We start from the raw sequence: 25,647 nt of genomic DNA on the forward strand, positions 1-25,647 counted from the left end.
AATTGTGTACACATGAGACGTCATTCTGTAGTCTTCAGTGAAAGCTGTGTTTATTATATTTAATTCTACTATGAAAAAAGTGGGGGGATGGGCGGGGACTGGTGAGAAAGTATCTGGGGTCAGCCGACTCTATTCCTCCCCCCCCCTAATACTCTCCCCCCTCCCCCTCCCCCCTTTTGGATTGGTTTTCATCTTGAATTCTCGACATGTCTCGCTCTCATTTTTGCACCACCTCACCATTCTGTTTTCGTAGACGAGGTTTCAAGCTGCAGAGGGGAGAAAAGAAAGTTTTTTTACACTATGAAAATTCTCGACTCCGACTTTTATAAATTACAATGTTTTCTGACATACATTGTTTTGTGAAGACCCAGATTACCGCACAAATCGGAATGAAACTCAATTTGTTGTGCACGTATTTTTGATATTATTTCAAAAAGGAAACTTAATTGTGTAATTATTATAATAGCTATTCGGTTTGTGTCGATCGCGGCTATAGTTCAATTGGTGATCGCTTGATACGTGTTTTTTTTTGGGAGGGTCAATGGTCCCCTTGTATTGGGTCAGTATTTGCCGTTCCTAAGCACCGGCATTTATTTGTGAACACGTATGTACCAGAATGTACCACATGGTGGCGCCCTTGTATATTTCTTTATGTATTTTTATTAGTGAAGCATTTAGCTATTATGTTTCCAGTAGTCGAAGTGCGTTAAAAAAGTATTGTAACTGTAATTTGTACTTGTATAGCGCTTACTACCCCTGACGAGGCGTTGAAGCGCCACTCCAGCATCCAAAATAGCAGGTTGTTAGTAGATGAAAATATGTTTTTAGTTTCTTTGTACATTAGTTGTTAGGTTTGTGCTCTTGTTTTCTTGTGTGTTTAGTAGAGTTTAGAGTAGGGATATGAAAGTTTTATCTAATGTATTATCTATGGATGATTATCCAGGTCATGACAGCATTGTGTTTTTATTTTTTTTCTTTTAGCTCCTTTTTAAACCTCAACAATTTATCTAATTATGCATTTTTTTTTTAACATGTTTGTATCATTGAACTTCTTCCACTCTTTTATGATTTTTTAACGAGATCAAATAAAAGTATTTCTGAATGACTGACTGAGTAGGGATAGAATGTTGGGAATTGATTTGAAGCGGGGAATTAGAAAGTTGTTTTAGTAAGTAGTGGTCATGTGTGTCGGTTATTTGGAGTGAAGCGTAACAAGGAGGGGGAAGTTTGAGAAGGATGTTTGAGAGTTCATAGTCTGAAATGTTTTGGATGAGTCAGAGGGAGGAGGGATGGGAAAAAGGTTGAAAGGAGGATTTTTTTTATAACCTAAAATTAAATTGGCTTATACATACACACATTTATGTACATGACACTTAACAAAGTTGTGTTGGCTGGAGAAAAAACCCTTGTATATCAATAACCATATGTACATAACTGTGATGCTGCATGCAAAAGGGGCGGGGGCCAGTGAGCGGGGGGGCGGGTTTAGTGAGCGTGGGGGCAGGGCCAAAGGTCTGGCTAACAAAACACAATATGTACATTTTTTGATCTTTCATCTTCTGGAAGCTACATATAAAACAGTGCACATGAAAAAGATATAAGTAAAATTTTCCGAGGGAAATGTACTTGTTGGACTTAGCCCTTTTTGCAGGGTTATCCCAGAACTTTTTGCTTTCCTCCTGTATTTTTTCTGACCTGTTTTAGTTAGTTTTATGACTCTGTCCACTTTACCACTGCTGATCAGTGCTAAAGTGCATGTGCTCTCTCTTGTAAACTTGGTAAGAGGTGATCTGTGGCTTCCCTGGGCAGCGAACTGGGATGAGGAGTGAGCACAGCGGATTGCCGAAGTACCTCAGTAGATGCGGCGGCAGAGCACGACCTGATAGAAGCATCCGCTGACGAAGCATGTACACAGGAGGCTTGCTGTGTCTCCCTTAGTGAACTGTGCGGGGGTTGGAGCCTGTTGCCACTTTTATGGGGAACAGACCGGACTGTGTATAACTCCACTTTGGGGTCCCAGTGGAGGCAAACTGAATACAAGGTGTAACCAGGGTGCCCCGGGCGGGGTGTTGGAAGGGTGGGCCCTACGCCTGCACCACTACCGGGTGACTCTGAGCGAAGCGGCCTCTAGGACACAAGTGCGGTGCCTGCAGGAGATTGCACATACACTATGGCACAGGAGTCGGTGGCTGTTGCGCATTGTTTCCAGTGATTCTGGTGAAGACACATGGGTTACTTTTTCCCCGCCCGGCATGTGTGATAATCTAGCCAGTGACAACATTTAGACCAGGTGTAAAGCAGAACAAGTGATCACCTGCAGACTCTTACTATAGTTGACACACTACTGAACTTCTGGACATAGGGCAGTGACACAGAAAGCGGACCTCGCGAACATTGCAGCCCTGGAACTTGCTGACCGATATCTGCGCTGGCCCGATGCCGATTGCAGCGATGTGACTGGAACGTCGTAAAGAGAGACCTTCGCCCAGGGTCAATAAATCCAACTAGGAACCCCACTACTTGGAGACTGCCCATAGTACCCACTCCGTAATGGGTAAGCCTCGAGTGGGGTCGACTGCCGCCCGCACGCAACAGGCACCGCATACAATGGAGCCAGCTCAACCACCCGGAGACCTAGAGGCAGCTGGGTCCTCTATATTGAAGTCAAAAATCGATTCAGTACTTAAGGCAGTCACCAACATGAGTGAAACACTTTGGCAGACTAGAACATCACTAGAAAACCGCATAGACAGTCACGTCTGACTTCACGCTCCTACATGCGTATCACAAGAAATTGACCGGAAAAGTGACTGAGTTGACAGCGGAAACAGCGATAATTGCACCTATCACCAGGAAGCTCTCTGCAGAGATGGGTGAACTGAAGGCACAAGTGCAATCCCTAGAGAGCAAAGTGGATGATGCTGAAAGGCACTTCTGAAGAAACAATATCAGAGTGGTAGGGCTACCAGAATGTGTGAAGGGCAGGGATGCAGCTGGGGTTCTGGCGATTGGGGACTTATTCAATGAAGGTCAACTATTGCCTTTCAAGACACTAGCAGAGAACTCTTGTTTGCTGCAGGGCCTATTTTTACTGCATACTGTAGTACGCACAATGCACCACACATGAGGCAACATAGAACAGGAGCCGCCTACGCACCTAGGTGTACAATACTTGCACAAGCTGGGTGTAGGCTGACATCTTGTCAAATGGTTCGCGAGGGCACTGAGAGCACATACGGTGCCACAAATGAACTAATTGCGTGCTCTTCGGGAGGAAGACCTGCAGCGTCCTTGCACTGAGCATGAATGGTTGGTCCCACTTGAATTCCCAGCAGCTCGAGATTCCGACTCATTCAGTACTACATAGTACACAGGCCCTACCTCACACCAGCCAAAAACAAATATTTTTATCGTACTGATGCTGGCTGTCCGAGATGTGGTTCAGTGGGTGTTGATTTGCTTCATACGGTGTAGTCCTGCCGTACTGGAGTATGGTCACTATGACTGATGCAGTGCACAGACGGTGAGCTGTATTGGACCTGAGAGGTATGCATATTGGGCCTGTACCACAGGTCTAAGAAGCATAAAGTGTTGTCCCGTTATATAGATCTGGGTCTCATAGTGGCCAAAAGGCTCATCACGAAACGCTGGAAGTCAATTGATACCCCCACCCCCCGCAGAGAGGGCCTGGTTCCGGTCACTGCTGTGTTGGGCACATGCAGAGAGTATAGCGCTGTGTTGGGAGGATGCGATAGGCATTCGGAAGCAGCCACTTGCGGTGTGCTGGGATGCGATCCTAACGGATTTTCGTACTATATGGCAGGGCTGGAATGTCGAGCCCGCTACTTCACCTGACTTTACCGTGGGCCAAACCCGGTAGGCATAACTGAGTTACAGGACCTGTGTTGCTGGCCTGTTCAGAAGCGAGTTTACGGGGTCAGATGCAAAACCCCTCACTGACTATTGTCCAAGACAGTGCAGTGAGTAAGCTGTAATCATGACATAGTAGACATATGGTAAGACGTGGAGTAATACGATCAAAATAAGCCCATGCGTGCAAGCGAGCGAATACAGTTTGCAGTTACAGGACATAGGAAGTGCATCGTGGTATTATGTTTAACAAATTATAATTTCAAAATCGGGAGTCAATGTGTTGTTACAGTTGCTCATATTAATTTTATGTTGCAAACAATTTAACTCTCTATTTCCTAGATTGAAATATCTGCACTAAGGAGAACCAGCAGTTAAGCTCATGATGTATTGCTGTCTAAACTAAATGCGCTTTATTATTTGAAAAGCTCATACAGCTGTAATACTGGTGTCAAATTATAAATGTTTCGTAATAGTATCGCCAGAAGTGTAATGATATAATGCAAAATTAAAAATCAATAAAAAAGCATTTAAACAAAAATGAGCCCCAACTGGTATAGGGCTATGGGATCCCCAAAGAAGCGAATTGGCAGTACCCGGCATTGCGCCATTGGGTCACACAGCCTCAAGTCTGCATCCACGAGTTTGGGGCAAGAGTTTTCCCTGAAGGAGTGGGCGGACATCGTACACAGAGACCGGGCCTCATCGTGCAGTACCTCGGGGAAGGAGATGCTCCCTAATAATTGTGCACTATTGGTGTGTCGCCCAGTGGAAACCACGCAGCAGCGATCTTTGTTGGCGCAAAAGTGCCAGAGAGGCACACTGTCCCACATTCTCTGGCACTGCCCCAAGATAAGAACCTACTGGGACGCTGTCCTACCTTTGGTTGGCCACATATACCAGATAGAAATCCCCAGATTCCCTTGTTACATCCTGCAGGGGCTTCCAAACCCCCTCACCTACCCTCTCCGGTCCTGCAGGGGGAGGGCAATCACCCTGGCCCTGGGGGCAGCTTACACAACATGTTTTGATAAAGCCAAACCAAAGTTAGCATTAATCGCGAGGATTATAATGCACTTAAGAGTATATGGTATGGCTATATCACAGAACAGCTATAAGGTGATGGTTCCTATAGCTGCAGAGGGGCTCAGCTCATGCTAGGGCACCCTCTCACATAAAACCAAGTACTCTGCCTCCGGGATTGTCGAGGCCTTCCATAGCAGTAGCTTATAGGTGAATATGGGTCTATATGTAAAGGTAGATATAGGTATACTATATCTAAGTAAGGGGTGATTACACCATCTTACCCAAGCTGAGTGATCAGCCTGTGGTGTCAGTTTGGAGGGCCAGCTAGGGGTGGCATAATACATGCTGCAGCCCCTGATATGTCTTGGATGCACCTATGCCCTGGGTACCTATGGTACACTATACAGGGGCTCACAGAGGTGACCCAATACCCAATCTGGTATGTACCTAAAGTACATGGTATCACTTTATAGAGAGAACAACTAGGCTGTGGGTCTGATTAGCAGGCCCACAGGCACACTAAAGTCGAAAAACCAGAGAATCACAGTAAAAAGTGGGGGTGACCATAGGAAGCAGACCCTACTCTCCTACAAGCAGCACCTATGCGCACTGGGGGAAGGCGCCCCATGACCCCGCCCTGACGTCTTCCATGTACATGACATCAGCGAGGTATTGCGGTTCGGAAATAGCTGTCAAGAGGTCATCTGATACCATTATACGATCAATTCGAACATGCAACCCATGTGCCCCTGAATAAAATGAATATACTAGGTCATGCGGGTTTCTGTGTCTCCTTACGTCTGTTAAGTGCCATTGTGTAGCCCAGTTGGTTAATGTCTTCATGGCGGCGTATGTAGGTGCTCCGGGGGTGCGCCTTCGGATCGATCTAGTAAAACAACAAGAACACTGTTGTAGTCACCCCCCAGTATCTTCGGGACGCCATGCCATATGGCTAATTTACTCAACAGTACCTCCTGGAAAGCAACCTGGAGTTTGGTGCATCTATGGATACAATAACTACAGGTCAGCCAATCAGCTTACCCTGTACTATCACATAACGGCCTTCTACGTCGATTAGCGAATCTTCTATGCTAAACGGGGTCCCTGGTCCAACCCAAATTAGAGCGTCCCTAGCATATGCTGAGTAGCCCCTATCGTACAACTGGCCTCTCCATCTCCTCTGTAAATGTGCCACCTCAGGCCTTGGTAGGTGAGTCTCCTGAGGGAGAGCAATCTTAACATGGTGTCATTAGTAGGCTTGTTGTACTTACTTGTGTCTTGGACTTGGTTTGTCCTGCTTCCCGTCCCTTGGTCCTCTTGCTGACATGATGCAGAGCCTGTGTCCGGAGGTCCGGGTTGAGGGCTTTTTTGGTCAGAGATAGCGGTCTTTCTGTAGCTTGTGGTTTGTTTTAGATAATTCATAAATCGTCTAGCATAGAGGGCAGAGTGATGGGTTTTTCCATTACTGGGCTGCAGATGCAGCCTACTTGCATCAGCTGGGTGTCTTGTCTGGGCTCACTTAATCAAACTATTCAGTTCCACGAGCTTTGCATCTATTTCCAGAGACAACTACTGCTAAGGAGTTGAGAACTGAGATAGGAGGCACGGAATGTCTGGTGAAAGATTTGGAGTTGAATAAAGGCAGGCAGTACGTGTGAGACAGTAGTCTGGGTGAATGAGGTAAGATTGTGCCTGTGAGGTCTGCATGATGCACTGAGGATGAGAAGGTGATAGAACATTACAGGTGTGATGTGATGGGGTAAGCGGTGTGTGTCACACAGGAGGTACTCCTGCTAGCTCTTCTAGTTTAGTATCCAGTGGTCCATAGTCTGCATTGTGCCCAGCTCCACTTTCTTTACTCCATGCCATGGCCCCTTCCACTTCACCATCTCATTCTTCATAGCCCTCTTTTCCGTGTCTGATCCTCAACCCCAGCCATGACAATTAACCCATGCAGGCACAACCCCACAACAGTGATGTCTTGTGTGACACCCACACTTTAATTCATAGCGTGTTCCAGTGCAAGGCTGCCTTGAAATCTAACCAGATCTAGGTGTCTGTGTCCCACCCTTACTTGGAACTCTGAGAAGTGAACTGTGAAAGGGAAACTGTAAGCCCTGCATTTGTTGTGTTTAGCAAGTTCCATTTAGCACATAGAAACCTGCTGGGAGAGGTGCATGGGATAAGGACCCTCTGAATGCCAGAAGAAGGAAAAACTGGTGGGCAGGAAAAGGAAACACCGGATTATTTGGTGTGCAACTACTGTGAACTTCCCACAACAGATTTTGGGTGGAGAGTCAGCCATGTAACTATTGAGAAATGAGCGTGATGTTGCCAGGTGGTACAGCAACTGCAAAGTAATTTGTGTTGAAAGCCATACATTCTGCCTATTAGTAGGGGGACCTACCAGGTTGTTGAACTGTCTGTAGTTATATGTTTGTTAGAGGGTGGGGAAACATGTATTCCTTGAGGGTGAGTAGGCAGGGGGGTGTACATTTAAAAGTTTTGGTAAAAACAGAAAAAGTTGCGACACTGCTGATATTTGCAAAGACTTCCAGTCACGCTCCCCACTGTATCTTCATACATAACTTTAGTGCCTAAAGAGTTTAAAGGGATTGCGCAAATAGGGTGTCGGAGTGCCCAGCACTTTGATATATGTAAGGGAGTCTAGGCGAGGCTTTTCTCCACATAGATGAATGTTTTACTTGTGAAGAAATAGGGGAAATATGTGCAAATACACAGTATCATAATTTGAAGTGGAGTATCCTAGTAGGAGTACATTTGGAAAGTATAAAAGTGATGTAGATTTTCGAAGCCTACTAATTACATTTTTGTGGATCCTGAAACATGAAAAGTTTGTTTGGTCACAGACTTCATTTTCTTCTCTAGAATACGAAGATGGTGATCTGTCCTCTTGGATAAACAAAGAGAGATTTCAGGGATATCTTCAAGTAGATGGATTTACATTGTACGAGCTTGGAGATACAGGTAAGGCCCCATTTACTGCATTGATTTTTCAGCGATCAACCACTGTCATTCTCTTTGCTTGAAATAGCAAACATCTACACTTTTCTTTCTTTTAATTAGAATGGGATCAAATCTATTGTCTTGAATAACCTAATTCTATGAAATCAGTTTTAACTTAAGTTTCATCAAGCTGCTATTGAGCCTGTTACAAGTTCAAGGTGTTGTTCCATTTGTATACTTCTACTGAATTGCTACCATTGTTTTTTCTTATGTTGCTGATTTGGGAACCCCTGTTTTGCGTTGCTTGCATGCGTCTCCTCTTGGCTGAAAATAAATCTTGCTGTGTATGTGGTAAGCCAGGCAGAGAAAATATTGACCAATAATGCTTTCAAGACTAATTTGATGCATTGTGTACTTAAAATAGTGTATTCACAAGCATGCAAATGTACTGCTTGCTTTTTGGGTAAAGGAACTCACACCAAGACACTTCTGGTCTTTCCATTCCCTATGAAGTTGTACATTGCTTTGCTTGTCATGATCGAGGGTGTGTGCTTAGTCGATTCCCATATGTACAAACCCCTGCTGCATGCGAGGTTCGCGGTAGCTCTATAATTAAATATCTTTTCAGTCCAGTAATCCTGCCTCTGAATGTTCTCTTAGCACACACTGCACAACAAAAGCGGACAGTGGCCAACATATCTGCCTCCCACTATTCCTCGCAGACTCTCCACATGGAAAGGAGTGTACTGGTTGACTAACCCTTCTCACCTCCTATCGAAATGCCCCTTTCAGTAACTGAAGAGTTCGACTAGGAGAACATTATTACATTCGAATTTAGATATTTTGGTGCAACAGATGCCCTACTGATTGGTTCATGCCTATATTCTACTACTGATGGTAGAACCACTTTGTTTTATGATAGGAATTTAACCACTTACACTTTGTCATCGGTAGCAACAACCACACACAGCATTTTACCCTCCCAAAAATTCTAAAAACATAAAAGGTTTGCGCGGACCTTTGGCTCCAGCTACCAATGTTTCTCTATTTCGCTCACCCTAGTGCCTTGTATTTGCTAACTATAGTTGACAAGCTTTGTTCCTTGGGTTTGTAGAGGCAAATTGGCAGGTACAAGAGTAGAAACGATGAAGCATATACAGTACAAGCGTTTCTAATATCTGTGTGCCTCTCGAGGTGTCACTACCCCTTTTGCCCTTTTGTTACCGTCTTACCTTTCGAACCCTGACAAAAGACCTCTGTGTTGACACATTGGTAGCATGCGGTTCTGTTTGATTGGATCAACTATAAACCTCCCTATTGATCACACTCTTACACTCGCTGCCTAGTCTTACTTTAGCCTCTAGCGCTCAATCGTCTCTGGGGCCCATATTTATCAATGGTTTGTGTTATCCTTGCCCCATGCAAGGTGACGCAAATCCAAGAAAGAGATTTATCAAGCTATTCAAGGCCCCTTTGCATGGCCATGCGTGGCTTGGTAAATCTGGAGTAACGCAAGGCAGAGCAAGTCGCTGCCTTGCTTTATTCTGCCCTGAGAAGGTGTTTCAGGGGTGGAGCTTGAGTGTTCCCACACATCCACCCATGGATTTTGGCGCATTCCCAGATTTACCAAGACTGATCAATTGGAAATGCGTCAAAATGCTACGCTTTCCCAGGGGAGGCGCCACAAGGAGAAATAGCTTTATTTCTCCTCATTGTTTCCTTTTTCGAAGTGTGTTGCATTTTGCAGAACACATTAGAAAGATGAAAATGTGTCTGAGAATTGTTTTTGTGCAGGAAGGTGTCCTTTCCTGCACAAAAAGAATCACGCCTACAATGCAAGCACCCTTGCATCATGGTTCAAGGGAGCCTGCGTTGGCGCAAGGCAACGCATTGTGCGCCTGAGCAACGAGAGGGCAGGAATGTGCCCTATAATGTTACATGTGGGCTTTCCCTTTAATGCACGCAGTATGGTGTCTTGTTGCATTGCATGAAACCTTGATAAATCGGTTTCCTTGTGTTTTGTTGTCCGTGCACAGGTTATGGCATGCTGCCTTTATTAATGCACTAAAACAGTGGTTCTTAATCATTCTTCATCTGTAAGCACCCTTTAAATAACTACTGGATGCCAGAAAACACCACCTAAGCAGTTTCAGAAACCAGCACACATCAAACAAATCAACAGAAATATTTTGTTTACTTCCAAATCATTTTATTTACTTTAGAAACAAAACAATGCATATATAGAAATTGTAATTTTAATGAGAAGGTTGGAGCTTTTCAAAAGTCGTTTTATTAAAAAAATAAAACTAAACAGATCCCCTAGACTAGCATATCACGGTCTTCTTGCCGCCAAATACATATGCTTATTTTGTCAGTACATAACAATGCTTGAATTGGGTCCACCAATCATCAGTACTAGATTGTTTGCTGAACCAGCAATGCTCCCCACAAATCAAACTAAAGATACCAACTTCATATTTTGCCTTTAATTTTCAAATTCCTTCACATTTACAGAGCGTTTTAAAAATGCAATTTTTTTCTTTTTTATGTGTATATTTATATATTTTGTTCATATGCTAGTATTATTTATTTTTCTAAACAATCGTGGATCCTCTGGGTATGTATAACGGAGCCGAAGGGGTCTGCTGACCCCAGGTTAGGAACCGCAGCTCTAGCGAAACAACTGGAAAATAAACCCCCCCCCCAAACTAAAACTGCATTATTTAAAAGCTAGTAGAGCGTAAAAGCATAACTCATAATTATAATTGGGAATTAGCCCGCTCCCTGTATGTTACACAGTAAATAGTTAATAGGCTCTATCATTCTTATGTATTTATAGCATTTTATTGCTTTAGCATCTATTGTTTACTCTATTTACGCATTGACACATAGTCATTCAAGTCCAACTATAAACACATACAACAAATATTGAAATTAGGTAGAAAATACTACTTGTTCATTCATTCATAATAAGATAGTTAGTGACCGCCGACCAGTACTCTATTAGCAAACACTTATCAGCAGTTTTTCTGGCATAATTCCTTAATCTGTAGCAATGTTGTGCAGAGATAAACTGTGTTTTACACAGAATATGTTATCTGTGGCAAATATCAAACGTAGACCTTCTCTACTCCTTTTGCCTAGAGTCAGCAACCACTCTCCGTGCTGCTAGCCTTTAAAAACAAGCATTTGCAATGCAATAGGTCTCTCATTTACGCGAGTTTGAGCTATTGGCATTGTAAATGGCAATGCCTTTTTTATGTTTTGGTTTTTAAAACCTAAATAAAAGACATTGTCATTTACAATGCTAATAGCTCTCTCTGGCCTCCCATGCAAGCATGAGTTGTGTGCTGCAATTTAACAGAGCAGGAACCCAGTAACTTAACAACTGTTTATGCACAAACGTCAGCCTTTGAGTTGTCCTCAAGGCACTGGCTCACCTGGGCATAGGTAAGACACCAGCGAGAACTTTTCTCCCACACTTTTAATGTCTGATGTAGGCTTCCAAGTAGTGTTGACATGCCGCTTCAAGCCGCCTCCTTTTAATTAACATAGCAGTGATTTCTGGGAGCTGTAGTCTTTCTTTGCTTTAAATTGGTCCAACTGGATTAATGCACCATCTGAATGCTTTGTAAAATAAAAGCAAGGGACTGGATAGCAGTGTCCTGCCAACACTGAGCCATTAGCACGTCTGTTTCTGGAGTGCCACTAATTACAGAAACCCCAGGTAGACGATTCAGGGTTTTACCTTACCTGTGAGCATGTTTTTATTTCGCTGCACATATGTCAGTCCTCTTCCCCGTGTTCGGGTTGTGCTGATTAGTGACCACCCAAAAGTGGGACTGGATTCTGGCATTGTTGCCCCCTCTCTTAATGCTCTGCCACTTTTTGTCATGATTCATGCCTGCATCTTCATAAGTTTCGTATCCTGAAGAGATGTCAACAGAAGTCATCCAATCAGAGGGTGTGCAAGATAACATAGTTTTTTCATGCTCTCCAGTTCGTCATTTTTGTTTTAAAGTGGTTTGTGTTTTCAGCAGAGCTTTTATCAAAAGATGTGGTGGCTTCCAAGACCGCAGATTATATTTTATATATTGTCTGTATCAGATGCGCCCTTTTCTACAATTTTCCTGTGTTTGTTGTTTGGGAGATAGTTCCGCAGGTTTTGCGTTCATTTCGGAGAACTAACGCTTCGTGCTTTTTTCACATTGACATTAAAGCTCGTCCTGCTCTGTTTTTCAGTCCTGAGGCTTGCTAAATACACACAACTCTGTAGGAGGTGCACTAACACACGATAAGCAGGCAAGCCTGTGCCGATTGACCAGCATGAAGTGGGAGTGCCCCGCAATGTGTGAAGTATACACTGCCACCACCTACACAATAAAACAGACTTAACTGTAGACGTTGTAGAACCCAGTATAATGTGCTGCATGGCCAAACACTTAAAAGGTCCCAAAGGCGAGACCTATTGGCTATGGCAATGGTTGTTATTTGTGAAGTGAAAAAATGTTTAGAACTGAAACTAACTACAAAGGGCTTTGCGTACTGAAGGATTTCAGGAGAGCATGGGAGAAGGAGCACTATTTTTTTTCCGCGCGTCACTGGGAATATTTGAACGAAGCTTAGAAACTGGTGCAACATTAAAGGTTCTTTGGACCACAAACAATGGAAAACATCTAACTTGATAGATTACTTTAAAAAAAAACATTCCTGCATGATAGATCAATAATGGCTTATGTATATTCGACCTGCTGGTGGCAAGCCTACATACCTCTTCCAAAATATTATATTTGCATTGAACCCAAGGAGCGGATACACCTACTGGCCCACCAGCTTCCACGTCGTCAGAATGGCAACAGTCTGCAACCTCTGACTGGATCCCTCTGGTATGCATCCCTGCTCGGATTACAGCTGTCCGGAGCCTCTGCCCTTCTGAAGGATGAGACGTGAATGAGATGCGGTTAAAACGATGATGTGAATCGTGAAGCAAGAAGCCGACTTCTGGCCCCACGAGACCCGACCGAAGACCGGATGCTCCTATCTATTAGGCCGCATTTCTATAATAAGTATATCATCAGTTCCTTGCGCAGGAATTATGCAAATGTTATCCTTCACTCTACGGGATTTATACTTTTCAGCGCGATGGGCAGCGCGCTGACACGTTAACTTGAAACATGAGTGACATTTTGTCTTTATTCAAGGCTACACTGCTGTTCTGCACTTTGTGGTTCCCTGCAAAAATTGGCATTAAATTCATAATTGAAACATTCTCACTGCTGCATAAAACCAACCTTGAAACCCAGCCTTTTTACTATTGCACGACCTTGTGTGGACTACACAGTGCAGATTTCAGTATTTTCTAAGTACCCTCTGTGTTCTGGCTGCAGGGTGAGTCGTGGCGCACATTGCCAGCCAGTGAAGTCCCCTGCCCTCCCTTCTTGTCTCCCCCTGTACATGTCACTGGAAGTCCTAGATGCAGCCAGACGGGCAGAAATACCAGCCCTGGATTGAACCCTCTGCATTAAGAACAGTCCAGCAGCACCAGTTGGCCCAAGGACCACCTGCCCATGTAGGGCCTTCGCGCACTGACGACCGTGCAATATCACAAGGCGCTGACCGCGCCTGGTGGCAGAGAAAGGATAGACTGATTGTTCAAAGCGCCCCAAGTGGTCCGACAGGCAATTTCAAAAGGGAAACTGCCCAGGATGATGAAGTGGCGATACATGAAGGAGGGGGATGTGGAATGGGGGGGGGGGGGGGGGGGGGGGGTCTCGCGGAGCCCAGCGGCTCTGGAGATTTGTTGGGGGGGCGGGGCACCCCCTCCGGTCAGTATTGATGGACTGGGCCGCGGTTACCAACAGTGAACTTGCACAACGGCCTCCAGCCAGCAGCTGTTAGGCATGGAAACTGTCGGTGACCAGACTCTCCCAAAACTAACAAGCCTAACCTGCAACAAGCGTGACCGCGCTAATTAGACAAGGAATGCAGCAAGCTGTTTTTTTAAATCGCCACGCCCCATGAAGCGGGCGCCACGGCGATTTAAAAAAAAAAAGAAAAAAAAAAAAAAAAGCCCAAGTAGTCCCTAAAGGACACAAACCAAGCACTGCAGCGCAATATAACTGTACTTGGTCGGTGCTGCTTCCTATAAAAACGGAAGTGATGCATCGGACCAGCTACCAATAGGGAGGTCGGAAACCACAGTGAAGCCAATTGCAAGCTGGAAGCAAGCAGCAGGTGGGATTCCCCTCCCTATACAGATAACTAGAAGTCTCAGAGAGACAGCGCATGCGCGCTGCCTAGACGAGACCTAAAAGATTAAATTCCTCTCTTTTTGACAAGTCTTCCACTCACATTCTAGCATATCGCTTTGTGTCATAGGAGCTCAGCCCCAACTATTTCTTCCTTCAAGACTTCACCACTCTACAGACTGATTCACATCCTGCGCTCCTCAGTTACGTCACACACTCAATACAACATACTGCAATCTTTTGTTGGGCAGATTGGGTCCTGATTGCAGGCTTTCCCACCCCTTGCAATGCAGCTCTTCGAGATCATTCCTGTCTGAAGCTACCCAACGTCTTGATACATGATGTGCCATACACAAATAAATAAATACATCTTAAATGGGGAAAACACTGTATTTTATTGACCACCCACAGCCATTTTGAACTCCCCTATTCAAGCACATGCTTCATCTTGGTCAGACCACTCCATCATCTTCTCACTAATTGAAATTGGCTTGACACAGCTGATGCCCCACAGCATACTCGAGGGTCTCCAAAGATCTTAGCCTAGAGTGTTTCCGTTCACATTCTGCTCCATTTCTATATGTACACAATTGGTTGCTGTACCAGAATAACCTTCATCTCGCACTGAAGGTGTTTATGGTCCCTCAAGTAAGCATGCAGCAAAAAACAAGAAAAAAAGGCCATTGTTTTGTGCAGAGATAAAATAAAGTGCCCTATTCATGTTTAGGTGTAGAAAATGAGCATCTCTAATTAATTTAAAATACGTTATTTCACCCCAAGGGTGTAACATCAAGCAACCAAATGAATCACTTTTCAACAAATGTACATGATGCCTCATACCTATTTTTTACTTTTATTTTGAGCGGTCTCGTATTCCCTCTGATAATGTTCATCAGTACTTTTTAGTTGATATTGACAAAATCATTATCGCTGCTGATGACATGCTCTGTTAAAACGTATGTAAACACTACAGCCATATACAATCATTTCATCAGTCACAACTTTTTTTTTTATTTTGTCCTATCTGCAATTAATTTATAGGGTCCATGCCAAGGTGTTGCAGTACACCGCTCTGAGAACACTCTCAAAGGGGATGCATAAATGACTACTCTTCAGAAGGAAATTCCTCAGCCCCCTTTACAAGAGGCAAGATGAATCCCCCCCCCTTTTTTTTTTTAAATGAAAATGATTTGCCATGCCAAATACCATCCCATTCCTAGCATTCACTCACTAAAGTACTGCAATATTTAGCAAAAGAACAGAATTGCAAATATCTACAAGGGTGTCAGCTAGTTGACACCAGACACTCAGTATTTTGGCCTAGCCATGGGTCCAGGCTACTTTTGATGTTAGGGAAGTTTAACTCCAGGCAATGTTTGAAAAAGCATGAGCCCACATCAATCTGGTAGAGTTTGGTGCTTCATTTGACATGGTCATCCTCTCTGTCCTCTTTTAAAGGCTGTAGCTAAACTTTGTCAAATCTTGATTTTATTTTTTTCTTTCCATTTGAATCCATTCATCTCAAATTGTCCCTTTTTAATTTGGACCAATGAAAGGTCACAGTAGACTGCCACAACATTCATATTTATAATTCATTTTTTTCAGACCGAATCTTGCAAAATGTGCACACATCATTGGTTCTTACCAGGTGGAAAGGCACATGATTACCTATGATTATCTATTTTTAAAAAGTGTGTAAATTGACAAAGGATAGAATTGCTTCCCTCCCCTACAGCCAATCCTAGCTGGAAGAAAAATAGCCTTCACTTAAAAAAATAAATCTCCCAAGGGCCTTTGCAGTGACCCAGTCTCTTCTATTCACCTGCCCTCTCCCTGCATCCTTTCTCTGTAACAGATACAATACAGTAGCATAGGTGATATTTTGAATCTTTTATTCACACAGGGATGTTACATTCATAGAAAACAAATGCTCTTTCGGGACAAGGGAGTCCTCGCAGTACTCTCTACCCAACAGAGTACATGGGCGATGAGAACCAAAAACCATTTCAGTTACAGTATTTGATTATAGTAATCCTCTGCACCACAGGTTGCCCTAAAATCGCACAAATTACAATTACTTTAAAACGAAACTGCCTGGTTCTGTTTTCTTTTGGTAAGACCTTCAAATGCTTTCCACCTCGATTCTGTGTGTGGTTTAAAATAATTGGTTTGATTCATATACTTTTTTGGGAAACAGTCTCCTCCTCTCAGCAAGACTGCATCTATCTTCGGACAGCTATAACATTTTTGAGCTTACTCATCCGTGCACACTTTGACAGCACCCCCTTATTGGACAAAAAACGTTCAGTTTACGTACTATGGAACACACTCTGTTTAGCTCGGCAACAGTTGGAAATATTTGACATCCATGATAAGTCCCCAAGACTTCCTTGTCAGGCAAAATATTTGTCCACCCTATTTTATCATTCACTGCATTGTTCTCTTGAGCAGTGCTTAGTAGGTGGTTAGTGCTGCAAAACTGGTAAATAACAAGGGAGGCATTTGCGTTGTAGAGTTATTGAATGGCGATTACCTTTACATATCTGTAAAAGGGAAAGCATTGGGCAATGAAACATTGAAAGGGAGCCAGTTTGCCAAAGTTGGAAATGTCCTGTTCATAACATCTTTATGCTTTTCGTTTCAGGGAAGCTTGTAGCTGTTGCAATAATTGATGATAAAAACACATCAGTCGAACATCTCAGGTACAGTAGTTTTGACATATCTCTTTTACGGGTGACATTTTCTTGCAAATTATAAATATTGGTTTCCTCCTTGTTTTGATTTGGGAGTTTACTAATGGACTTGAAATATAATTTGTTTGTTTGTTACTGCAAGAATGACAAATTACCCTGGTCATATGTGAATAAGAATGCCATACTAATGCCCCACCTCCCTTTGTAAACCATTGTGTTCCCGGGACCTGGGGGGGCTTTGATGCTCCCCCCCCTCATAAACAAACAAAGCCCGTGGGGGGGGGGCCTCCGGGGCTGCGGCAAAGCCCAGGGGTGGCTGACCCTGGGGCAGTGTGGGGGTGATTGGCGGCACTCCACACATTTTTTTTACATGCCCCGGGACTTGGCCCACCCTGGGGCTAATTAATAACAGAGTGCGGAAGCCCGCGCTTATTTTTTTTTATTTTTGCAGCCGGATTCGGAACCCTCTTAGAAGGCCTAGGGGGTCAGGGGGTTCCTACCCTGCCCCCTTATCTTATTTTACTTATTTGTTTCCCTGGTTTCTTGTACCTCGGTTCTACCGAGGCACAAGGTGGCTGCCAACACTTCCTGGTTTAAAGTGTTGACAGCCAATTAGCATGCAGCTCATGATCGGCAGGGTGCGTGGATCCTCCGTGCCTCTATATATCAATTTTATTTTTTGATTTTCTCAGCAACTACTGAACGGATTTACATCATTTAAGAAAAAGAGTGCTTTCTGAAACACGCACTACCTTTTTGACAAATTTGGTGTAATTCCGTTCAGCAGTTCGAGCTGTAGCCGTGTCTAAAGTTTCCTATGGGAATTAACCTTGAGAAAACACGTTTTGAGACCCCCCTTTTTTCTCGGCCCCCGCTTGCCGAATCACCCCTACTTTCAAGATAGGAGCTGACCGGCGCGCCCCACTAGTTTTGAAAATTTTGTGAAGATTTGTTAACCGGCGCCAAAGTTATTGGAAAAAGAAAAAACGCTTTTTTAATAGAAACACGGTCCTAACTATAACTACCTACTGGCGACCGCCAGTAGGTAATATATACCGTTATCAAACACAAAACTACTAGCTATCTGTTTTCTTTTCTAATGAAGTGACAGATTGACCTTTTTGTTGAAAACTAAACCTTGTACTTTTGAACTATCTGGTTGTAGGTTAAATCATGCAGATATTTTTTAATGACTGCATGGACAACTAGATGTTTTTACTTTTAGGCATGGAGTAAGATTAACTAATTACTACCTTTAGAGTAGCCCAAATAACATCAGAAATTGTCTAATCTTCATTAGCTTTATAAAAATCCTGAATTTTCTTTATGAATAAACTTGGAATCACTTAATAGGTGTTGGCAAAATGACTACCCCTTCTTCCAGCTACTGCCCACTCAAACTACTCCGTTTTCAAAGACAATCTAGCACGTTTTAATTCTATAAACTGGATCAATTAGAGATTTGTCTGTTCTCAGTTAATAATACTGGGTAACAGAATAAATCAGTAAGTGAATACTGATGATGGCAGAAAGAGTAAATGTCATAGATTTTCTTATTTATGTTTTTATAGGCCACTATGAATCTTTTAGACCGTAAGTAGCTTTGATCTCATTGATGGATTACTTTACCTGAATAATTCAGAGTCCTCAATGAGAAAATGTGGTATCCATCTTGGGATATAGGTGTTCAAACTACTATATAAAGTGTCCTTCTCTCAGTCCACCTATTCTTTTGAGATGTTTGCTAAATTTGTGGCTCAAACTCGTACTTAAAAAATAGTCACTCATCAACCTCTTATAGTCTTTCTGGAGTTGAAAATCAAGTTGATAATCTCATAAATAGAAACAATTGGCCACACAAAAAAAGACGTTAACACACAATCGTTTTGAATATTTTCTCATTTTTAAAAGAAATGTGCCTCCTGCAGGAAGGTCCATTTCGAAGTTTTAATGTTTATTGTATATAAGATTCCACTTTAAATAATAAACTCTTTTCGTGTTGTATGATTGTAATTTCAGTGTAAGTTGGTACTTTTATCTCTAACATTAATCACATCAAATGAAAGTTCCATATTTTTAGGTCTGGCTTGACAGCACAGCTGTCTGGATTACGTTTTGTTACCAGGTCCTTAAAACCTGCAGAAAATATTCTTTGGCTCCACCCAGATTAGTATTATTCGGTCTCCTCCTGCTATTGGCTATTTGGCATAAGTTCAAGTTCAAGTTTGGCATTTATATAGCGCACTACACACCCATAGGGTCTCAAGGCGCTTGAGGGAGGTGGGGAGTTACTTATCAAATAGCCAGGTTTTGAGTTGTTTTTTGAAGGAGAGGTGGTTTTGAGTAAGTCGGTGGTGGGTGGGGAGGGAGTTCCAGGTTTTGGCAGCAAGATAGGAGAAGGATCTTCCCCCTATGGAGGATCTGTGGATGCGTGGTATTGTGGCAAGGGCTTGGTTGGACGAACGGAGATTCCGGGTGGGGGTGTAGAAGGAGAGGCGTGTGTTGAGGCATTCGGGTCCTAGATCGTATTGTGCTTTGTGTGTGTGGGTGAGGAGACAGAACGTTATTCTTTTGCTGACGGGGAGCCAGTGGAGGTCTTTTAGATGATTGGAGATGTGAGCTCTGCGGGGGACGTCTAGAATGAGTCTGGCTGAGGCATTTTGGATACGTTGGAGCTTTTTCTGTAGCTTGGTGGTGGTTCCGGCATAAAGGGTTTCCGTAATCTAGTCTGCTAGTGACCAGTGCGTGAGTGACTGTTTTTCTTGTTTCGGTGGGGATCCATCGGAAGATCTTTTTGAGCATACGTAGGATGTTGAAGCATGAGGAGGAGATTGCGTTGATTTGTCTGGTCATCGATAGGGAGGAGTCTAGGATGAAACCCAGATTACGTGCGTGGTCCGTAGGTTTGGGGGCGTTTCCCAGAGCCGGTGGCCACCATGAGTCATCCCAAGCGGAGGGGGATGATCCTAATATTAGGACTTCCGTTTTGTCCGAGTTCAGTTTAAGGCAACTGTTCCTCATCCATTCGGCCACTTCTTTCATTCCTTCTTGTAGATTGGTTTTGGCGGTGTTTGAGTCTTTGGTGAGGGAGAGGATCAGCTGGGTGTCGTCTGCGTAGGAGATGATGTTGAGGTTGTGTTTGCGAACGATGGATGCGAGGGGGCTCATGTATACGTTGAAGAGTGTGGGACTGAGTGAAGATCCTTGTGGTACGCCTCAAATGACTTCGGTGGCCTCTGATCTAAAAGGGGGGAGGCGGACTCTCTGGGTTCTTCCGGCGAGGGATGAGATGATCCAGTCCAGTGCTTTTCCTTGAATTCTGATGTTTCTGAGGCGGTGTATAAGGGTGCTATGAAAGACTGTGTCGAAAGCTGCAGAGAGGTCAAGTAGGATGAGGGCGACTGTTTCTCCATTGTCTAATAGTTTGCGGATGTCGTCTGTTGCTGCGATGAGGACGGTCTCGGTGCTGTGTTTGGCACGGAATCCGGATTGTGATATGTCGAGGGATTTGTTGGATTCGAGGAAGGTGGCGAGTTGACTGTTGACAGCTTTCTCGATGACTTTGGCAGGGAATGGGAGGAGCGAGATAGGTCGGTAGTTTTTAAGTTCGGTGGGGTCTGCTGTGGGTTTCTTCAAGAGGGCGCTGAGTTCGGCGTGTTTCCATCTTTCCGGGAAGGTAGCGGAGTTGAAGGAACTATTGATGATGTCGCGAAGGTCGGGAGCGATGATGGAGTCTGCTTTGTTGAAGATGTGGTGGGGTCATGGGTCGGTTGGCGATCCTGAGTGGATGGAGTTCATCAGGCGGATGGTGTCTTCAGTGGTAACTGGTTTCCAGGTACAATGGTTGTTAGGAGGGGGATTAGGTTCTGAGGTGGGTGGGGTGGACTTGTCACCTGGCTGTATTGTGAAGCTGTTGTGTATGTCGGCGATTTTCTTGTGGAAGAATGAAGCTATGGAGTCGCAGAGGTACTGGGAGGGAGTGATGTCATTGGTGCCGGCTGAAGGGTTGGTGAATTCTTTTACTATGTTGAACAGTTCCTTACTGCTGTGGGCGTTTTTGTTGAGTCGATCTTTGAATGCTGTTTTTTTAGTGGAGCGTATTAGTTGATGGTGTTTACGGGTGGCGTTTTTGAAAGTGGATGGGTTTCTTTTCCAGGTTTTCTCGAGGGTGCGGCATGTCTTCTTGGATTTTTTAAGTTCATCATTGAACCAGGGGGCTTTCTTGATGTTTAATTTGGTAGGGTTGCTTTTCAGTGGTGCTAATTCATCAGCGCTGCGGGTGATCCATTGTGCAAGGTTGGTAGCTGCTTGGTTTGGGTCTGAAGAATAGGTAGGAGGGTAATGTTGGAGCGTTGTGAAAAGCTGGTTAGTGATGATTTTGTTCCAGTTTCTGCGGGGGATTTGTTGAGGGTGGTTGTGGGACATAGTCTTTTTGTAATTGAAGTGCACGCAGCTGTGGTCTGTCCAAATGGGAGCTGTGGCGTGGTTGAAGGAGATGTATTTGCTGGATGTAAAGATTGGGTCGAGCGTGTGTCCTGCACAGTGGGTGGGGGTGTTGACAAGTTCTTTGAGTCCAAGATTTGCGAGGTTGTCCAATAGGGTGGTACTGTTGTTGTTGTTCTTCTTCTTTTCCAGGTGGAAGTTGAGGTCGCCAAGTAGAATGTAGTCCTCGGAGGGGAGGGCGTGTGGGCTGATGAAGTCTGTGATGTCTTCACTGAATTGTGTGCGGGGACCTGGTGGTCTGTAGATGAGGGTTCCTCTGAGTGTGGTCTTGGGGTCGATGTGGATCTGGTAGTGGAGGTGTTCAGCGGATGCGATGTTGTCGTCGGAACTGGTCGATATGCGAATGGTGTTCTTATGAACAATGGCAATGCCTCCTCCTATTTGGTTGGTGCGGTCCTTACGAATAATCTTATAGCCGTCAGGGATGGCTATGGCGATGTCGGGTGTTGAAGAGGCGTTCATCCAGGTTTCTGTGAGGAAGGCGACGTCCGGTGAAGTAGTGTCGAGTAAATCCCAAAGTTGAGTGGCGTGACTGTGGACTGAGCGGGTGTTGAGAAGGATACATTTCAGTTGGTTGGTGTCAGGAGTCTGTTTGATGTTGGTGGGTTTGGTGAGGGTCCTGATGCAGGCAAACTTGCAGGAGGTGCAGGAGAAGGGTCCATGGGTGAGGCCAGGTGTGGCTTGGTAGCAGGTTGGTCGTCGACAGGGGTTCAGGGCTGTGAGGGTAGAGGCGTCGTAAGAGATGAAGGAGGATTGGGTTTTGCGGTGGCCAGGGGGTCTGGCGCTGGGCGCGGTCCAGGCGCGGATGGGCGTAGACGGGCTTACCTTTGGCGCACCTTCGGCGCGACCGCTGCGTGTGGACGCTGCGCGTAGGTCCATCTGTCTTAAATGTAGAGTGGAGGGGGGGCGGAGCGTGGGCGGGTCAGCTGGGAGGCGGGAGCGGGGAGGAGACCAGGGCCACGAGACAACAAACAACCAAATGGCAGGAAGCGAAACTGGGGCACAAAGACAAAAATGCTTTTCAAATCAATGAAATTACACAGCAGTGCAGCGCAATTAATTTAAATACTAATACAGGCAACTTGGCTAAAATGCGAAGGCAGATAACGATACCAGGCGCTTTGTCCGCGTTGCAGCGCTCTGAGATTGCAGGCGATGTCGCCGAGGCAGCCAATCCAATTTAGCTTCATTCTGCCTTCCAGCATGTGCTTTCACTGGCATGCACGAGGGACTATTTTACAACTGAAAATTGCACTGAGTCATCATTTTGTGTGTTACATTCAATTAAACATCTCCTCTACGCTATCTGTACAGAAAGCAATCTTTTTTATTTAATTTTTTCCAGCATTGGTGAAGCCAATATTGCGGGCATTATTGTGACTAACACAAGTTATGTAAACAACACAAGTAAACTGCATTTATGCATGCCTGTGTTTATGTTCACTGGAACATTATAGGTAGACCTTTTTGCCTTTGGCAATGCCTGTTTAAACAAGTTAAGCAGTTACTTATTATCTTAATTTTGGCTGGTGGTAGAAAATAGATTTGGACAGCTACCATCTTTATGGGGCAAATTAATTGACTAATCTGTCTTTTTATGCCTGCTCTATAAAAAATTCAGACCTCTGACAAAAGAGCAGAAATTCCCAGGTTTTCGGAACAACTTGTTGCCAAAGTTAATCTTAAAGATTAAATGTAGTTATGGAGATCAAAAGAGCCCTAGCTTTGTTTTTTTTCCTTTTTTGGGTGAAAAGATAAATGCTATGCCATTGTGCTTCTGTAGAGAAGTCTTTGTAACGACTGTATAAAAAACATAGATGCCTTCTACCCTTTCATGTTTGCCAATAATCAGAAGAATTCTTTTCCTTCGGAGGTTCTCTAAATTGTCTGTCCCACTCCCATGGCTTGCTATATCCAATCAAGTTTCTACACCTTAAGGCTGTATCTAGGAGATGCCTTTTTATCTCCGCCACTTGTGCATCTATATCTTCCAGCCATTCGTCCACATTCAACAGACTGATCCACTAAATTGAATCTAGTTGTATTTCACAGTGTGATTCCTTCGGTGTTACTAATGGGATTCAAAGAAATGAGCCACCGTTGGAGTACTAATTGTAGAGCAACAGGTTGCAGCCTAATCTTTCGCTGATTTATTACCGATTAACTTGGATTTCAAATTCTCAGGAAACCTTTCCCAAGGAAGGGTATTGGGTAATATGCATGTTGTTTCTGTTCTCCACTGTGAACTGTTTCTCAATAGTAGAAGTACACATGACTGTTGCTTGCTGAAGTTCCTTTGTTACCTTCCTCTTTGGCTTTATTTGCTTTATGTCCCACCTTTAGTCACTGTTTACCAATAGTAGTGACTTGCTTAATTTGTTTTAAATATCTCTGGGACTTTTGGGAATATCTGCAATAAATAACAATTTCCCAAGTGCTATTTTTTAAACAATCTGACTAGGTTTTTCCATAACTTAATATAGTAATGTATAATTTCTAGTCTAAATGAAAATAAATATATATTTTTTTTAAGGCTCAGGAATCATAACATGCAACACTGAACGTATTTAGTGAAAACTATAACGTGTAACATAAGATATTGTTCCTTTTGTTCCTTTCCGATTAATTTGTTCTCTTGCATGCATTTCCATCACTGCTCATGTAGAAGTGTATGTCCTGGACAGCCCATGTATTTTGTTTTTATTGTGACGGTCTCACACCTGAGTTTCTTTATTCTAGCCTTTGGTAGGTATGATGGAATATTATCAAACTGGAAATCAACCTGTATTATTACGATCACCGTGCCACTTTCTGCCTGCCAGCCACGGCAAGAATTTTTCTCAACTGTTAATATGTTCTCTTGATTTTTGTGTCGGAAGGATGAGGTTTCTTTAATCACGATGTCTAACTTGTTACCATTGTATCCTTTAATAAGGTCAAATTCACTAGTTTATTTTAGATCTGCGTGGTTGCCTGTGGCTCCTTGGATTTTTTTAGCAGATTATCGGCATGCACAGCTACTCCTTCCCCCGTGACATATCTAAAAAGAGGTATCTTTTTGGATGTAGTAATCATAGCAGATTATGTGAGTAATGTTCAGCACCTGTTTATGGTTTTTATTGTTTGCGTTTCCCTGTAAGTATATATATATATAGGAAAGTAGGATCTTTCTGCATGTGTACTTCCACTTTTTGCCTGGTGCTAAGCTAGGTTTTGACTAGTCTGACTGGGATCCTGATAATCAGGAACCCAAGCAATCTGCTTTCTCCCTAAACTGTTATGTTTATGTACATGTACTTCGGTACACTCCAGGTTGGACATTGGATATCCTTGTCAGTCCCTAGTATATGATACCCATGGCATAGGTACCCCAGAGGCCTCCCATGGGCTGAAGCATGTATTATGCCACCTATGAGAGGCCATGCAAAATGGAACTATAGGCCTGTGTAAGATGGTGCGTGCACCACTTACTTTAGATATATGTTCCCTATATCTAAAGGGTAACTGCACTTAAAACCTATAAGTCACCCCTATAGCAGGCCTTACCAATCCTGAAGGCATGGTGCTTGGTTCTAAGTGAGAGGGTGTCCTAGCACGAGCTGGACACCCCTGCAGCCTACGGAGTCCATTCTACCGGGTTGTCATTGATACAGCCATATAAGACATATAGAGTGGCATTATGCAACAGCGTACTGGCTAAGTCTAAAGTGGGTGAATCAAACCCTATTGTGTTTGGTATCAAACATGTTGGAATCATAACCCCACACCGATAACTGGTGTGGAAGTTATGATTCCTACCCCTCAGAAGCGAGCTTCATGGGGTCCATGGTGTTCCCGGTACCAGGCTTCTAGTCCCGGACAGCACAAAATGGATGCTGCCAACCAGAGACACATTTCTACCCTCCTGCTGCTGAGCCAAGCTCGAGCAGGGGAAGGCAGAACATAGGGCATCCTGTCACAGGGAGGTGTGACCACCTCCCAGACAGGATTTAGTGTATTAGACCTGGGTGGGTGTGCTTGCCAGCAACTAAAAGTCTGCATGTGCGACACATTTGGTGTCCCTGTGCATAGTCCAGTTCAAACCAGTACTGGGAGCTGTTGGCTCCTACTCTGGTGCGAAACTGGACATCGAAGTGGGGGAACAGCCATTACAACGCGGGTTTTACCACGCATGCCTTTACATCGCATGCGTTACAATGCATGCGATGCTACAACACGTGGTAAAATCACGCATACCATTACATCGCATGTGCTATTACAACGCATGCGATGTAATGGCGGGGGTGGCTATGCAAGTCGTTGTGAGGAAACTTAGGCTGTTTCCTCACAACTACGAGAAC

The 25,647-nt window shown here is 44.0% G+C and overlaps 1 protein-coding gene across 1 annotated transcript in view; it reads left to right on the forward strand.

Moving 5' to 3' along the window:
• The window catches only part of TMX3 (thioredoxin related transmembrane protein 3), a 234,054-nt gene that overhangs the window by 128,502 nt on the left and 79,905 nt on the right, over nt 1–25,647 (forward strand). Inside the window, exons 10-11 of the mRNA XM_086965544.1 lie at nt 7,786–7,884; nt 16,756–16,813. Of these exons, the coding sequence (XP_086821670.1) occupies nt 7,786–7,884; nt 16,756–16,813 (157 nt within the window). The remainder of the gene's footprint in view (nt 1–7,785; nt 7,885–16,755; nt 16,814–25,647) is intronic.

This window comes from Lissotriton vulgaris, chromosome 4_1 (assembly GCF_964263255.1).
Source record: "Lissotriton vulgaris chromosome 4_1, aLisVul1.2, whole genome shotgun sequence".
NCBI lineage: Eukaryota > Metazoa > Chordata > Amphibia > Caudata > Salamandridae > Lissotriton > Lissotriton vulgaris.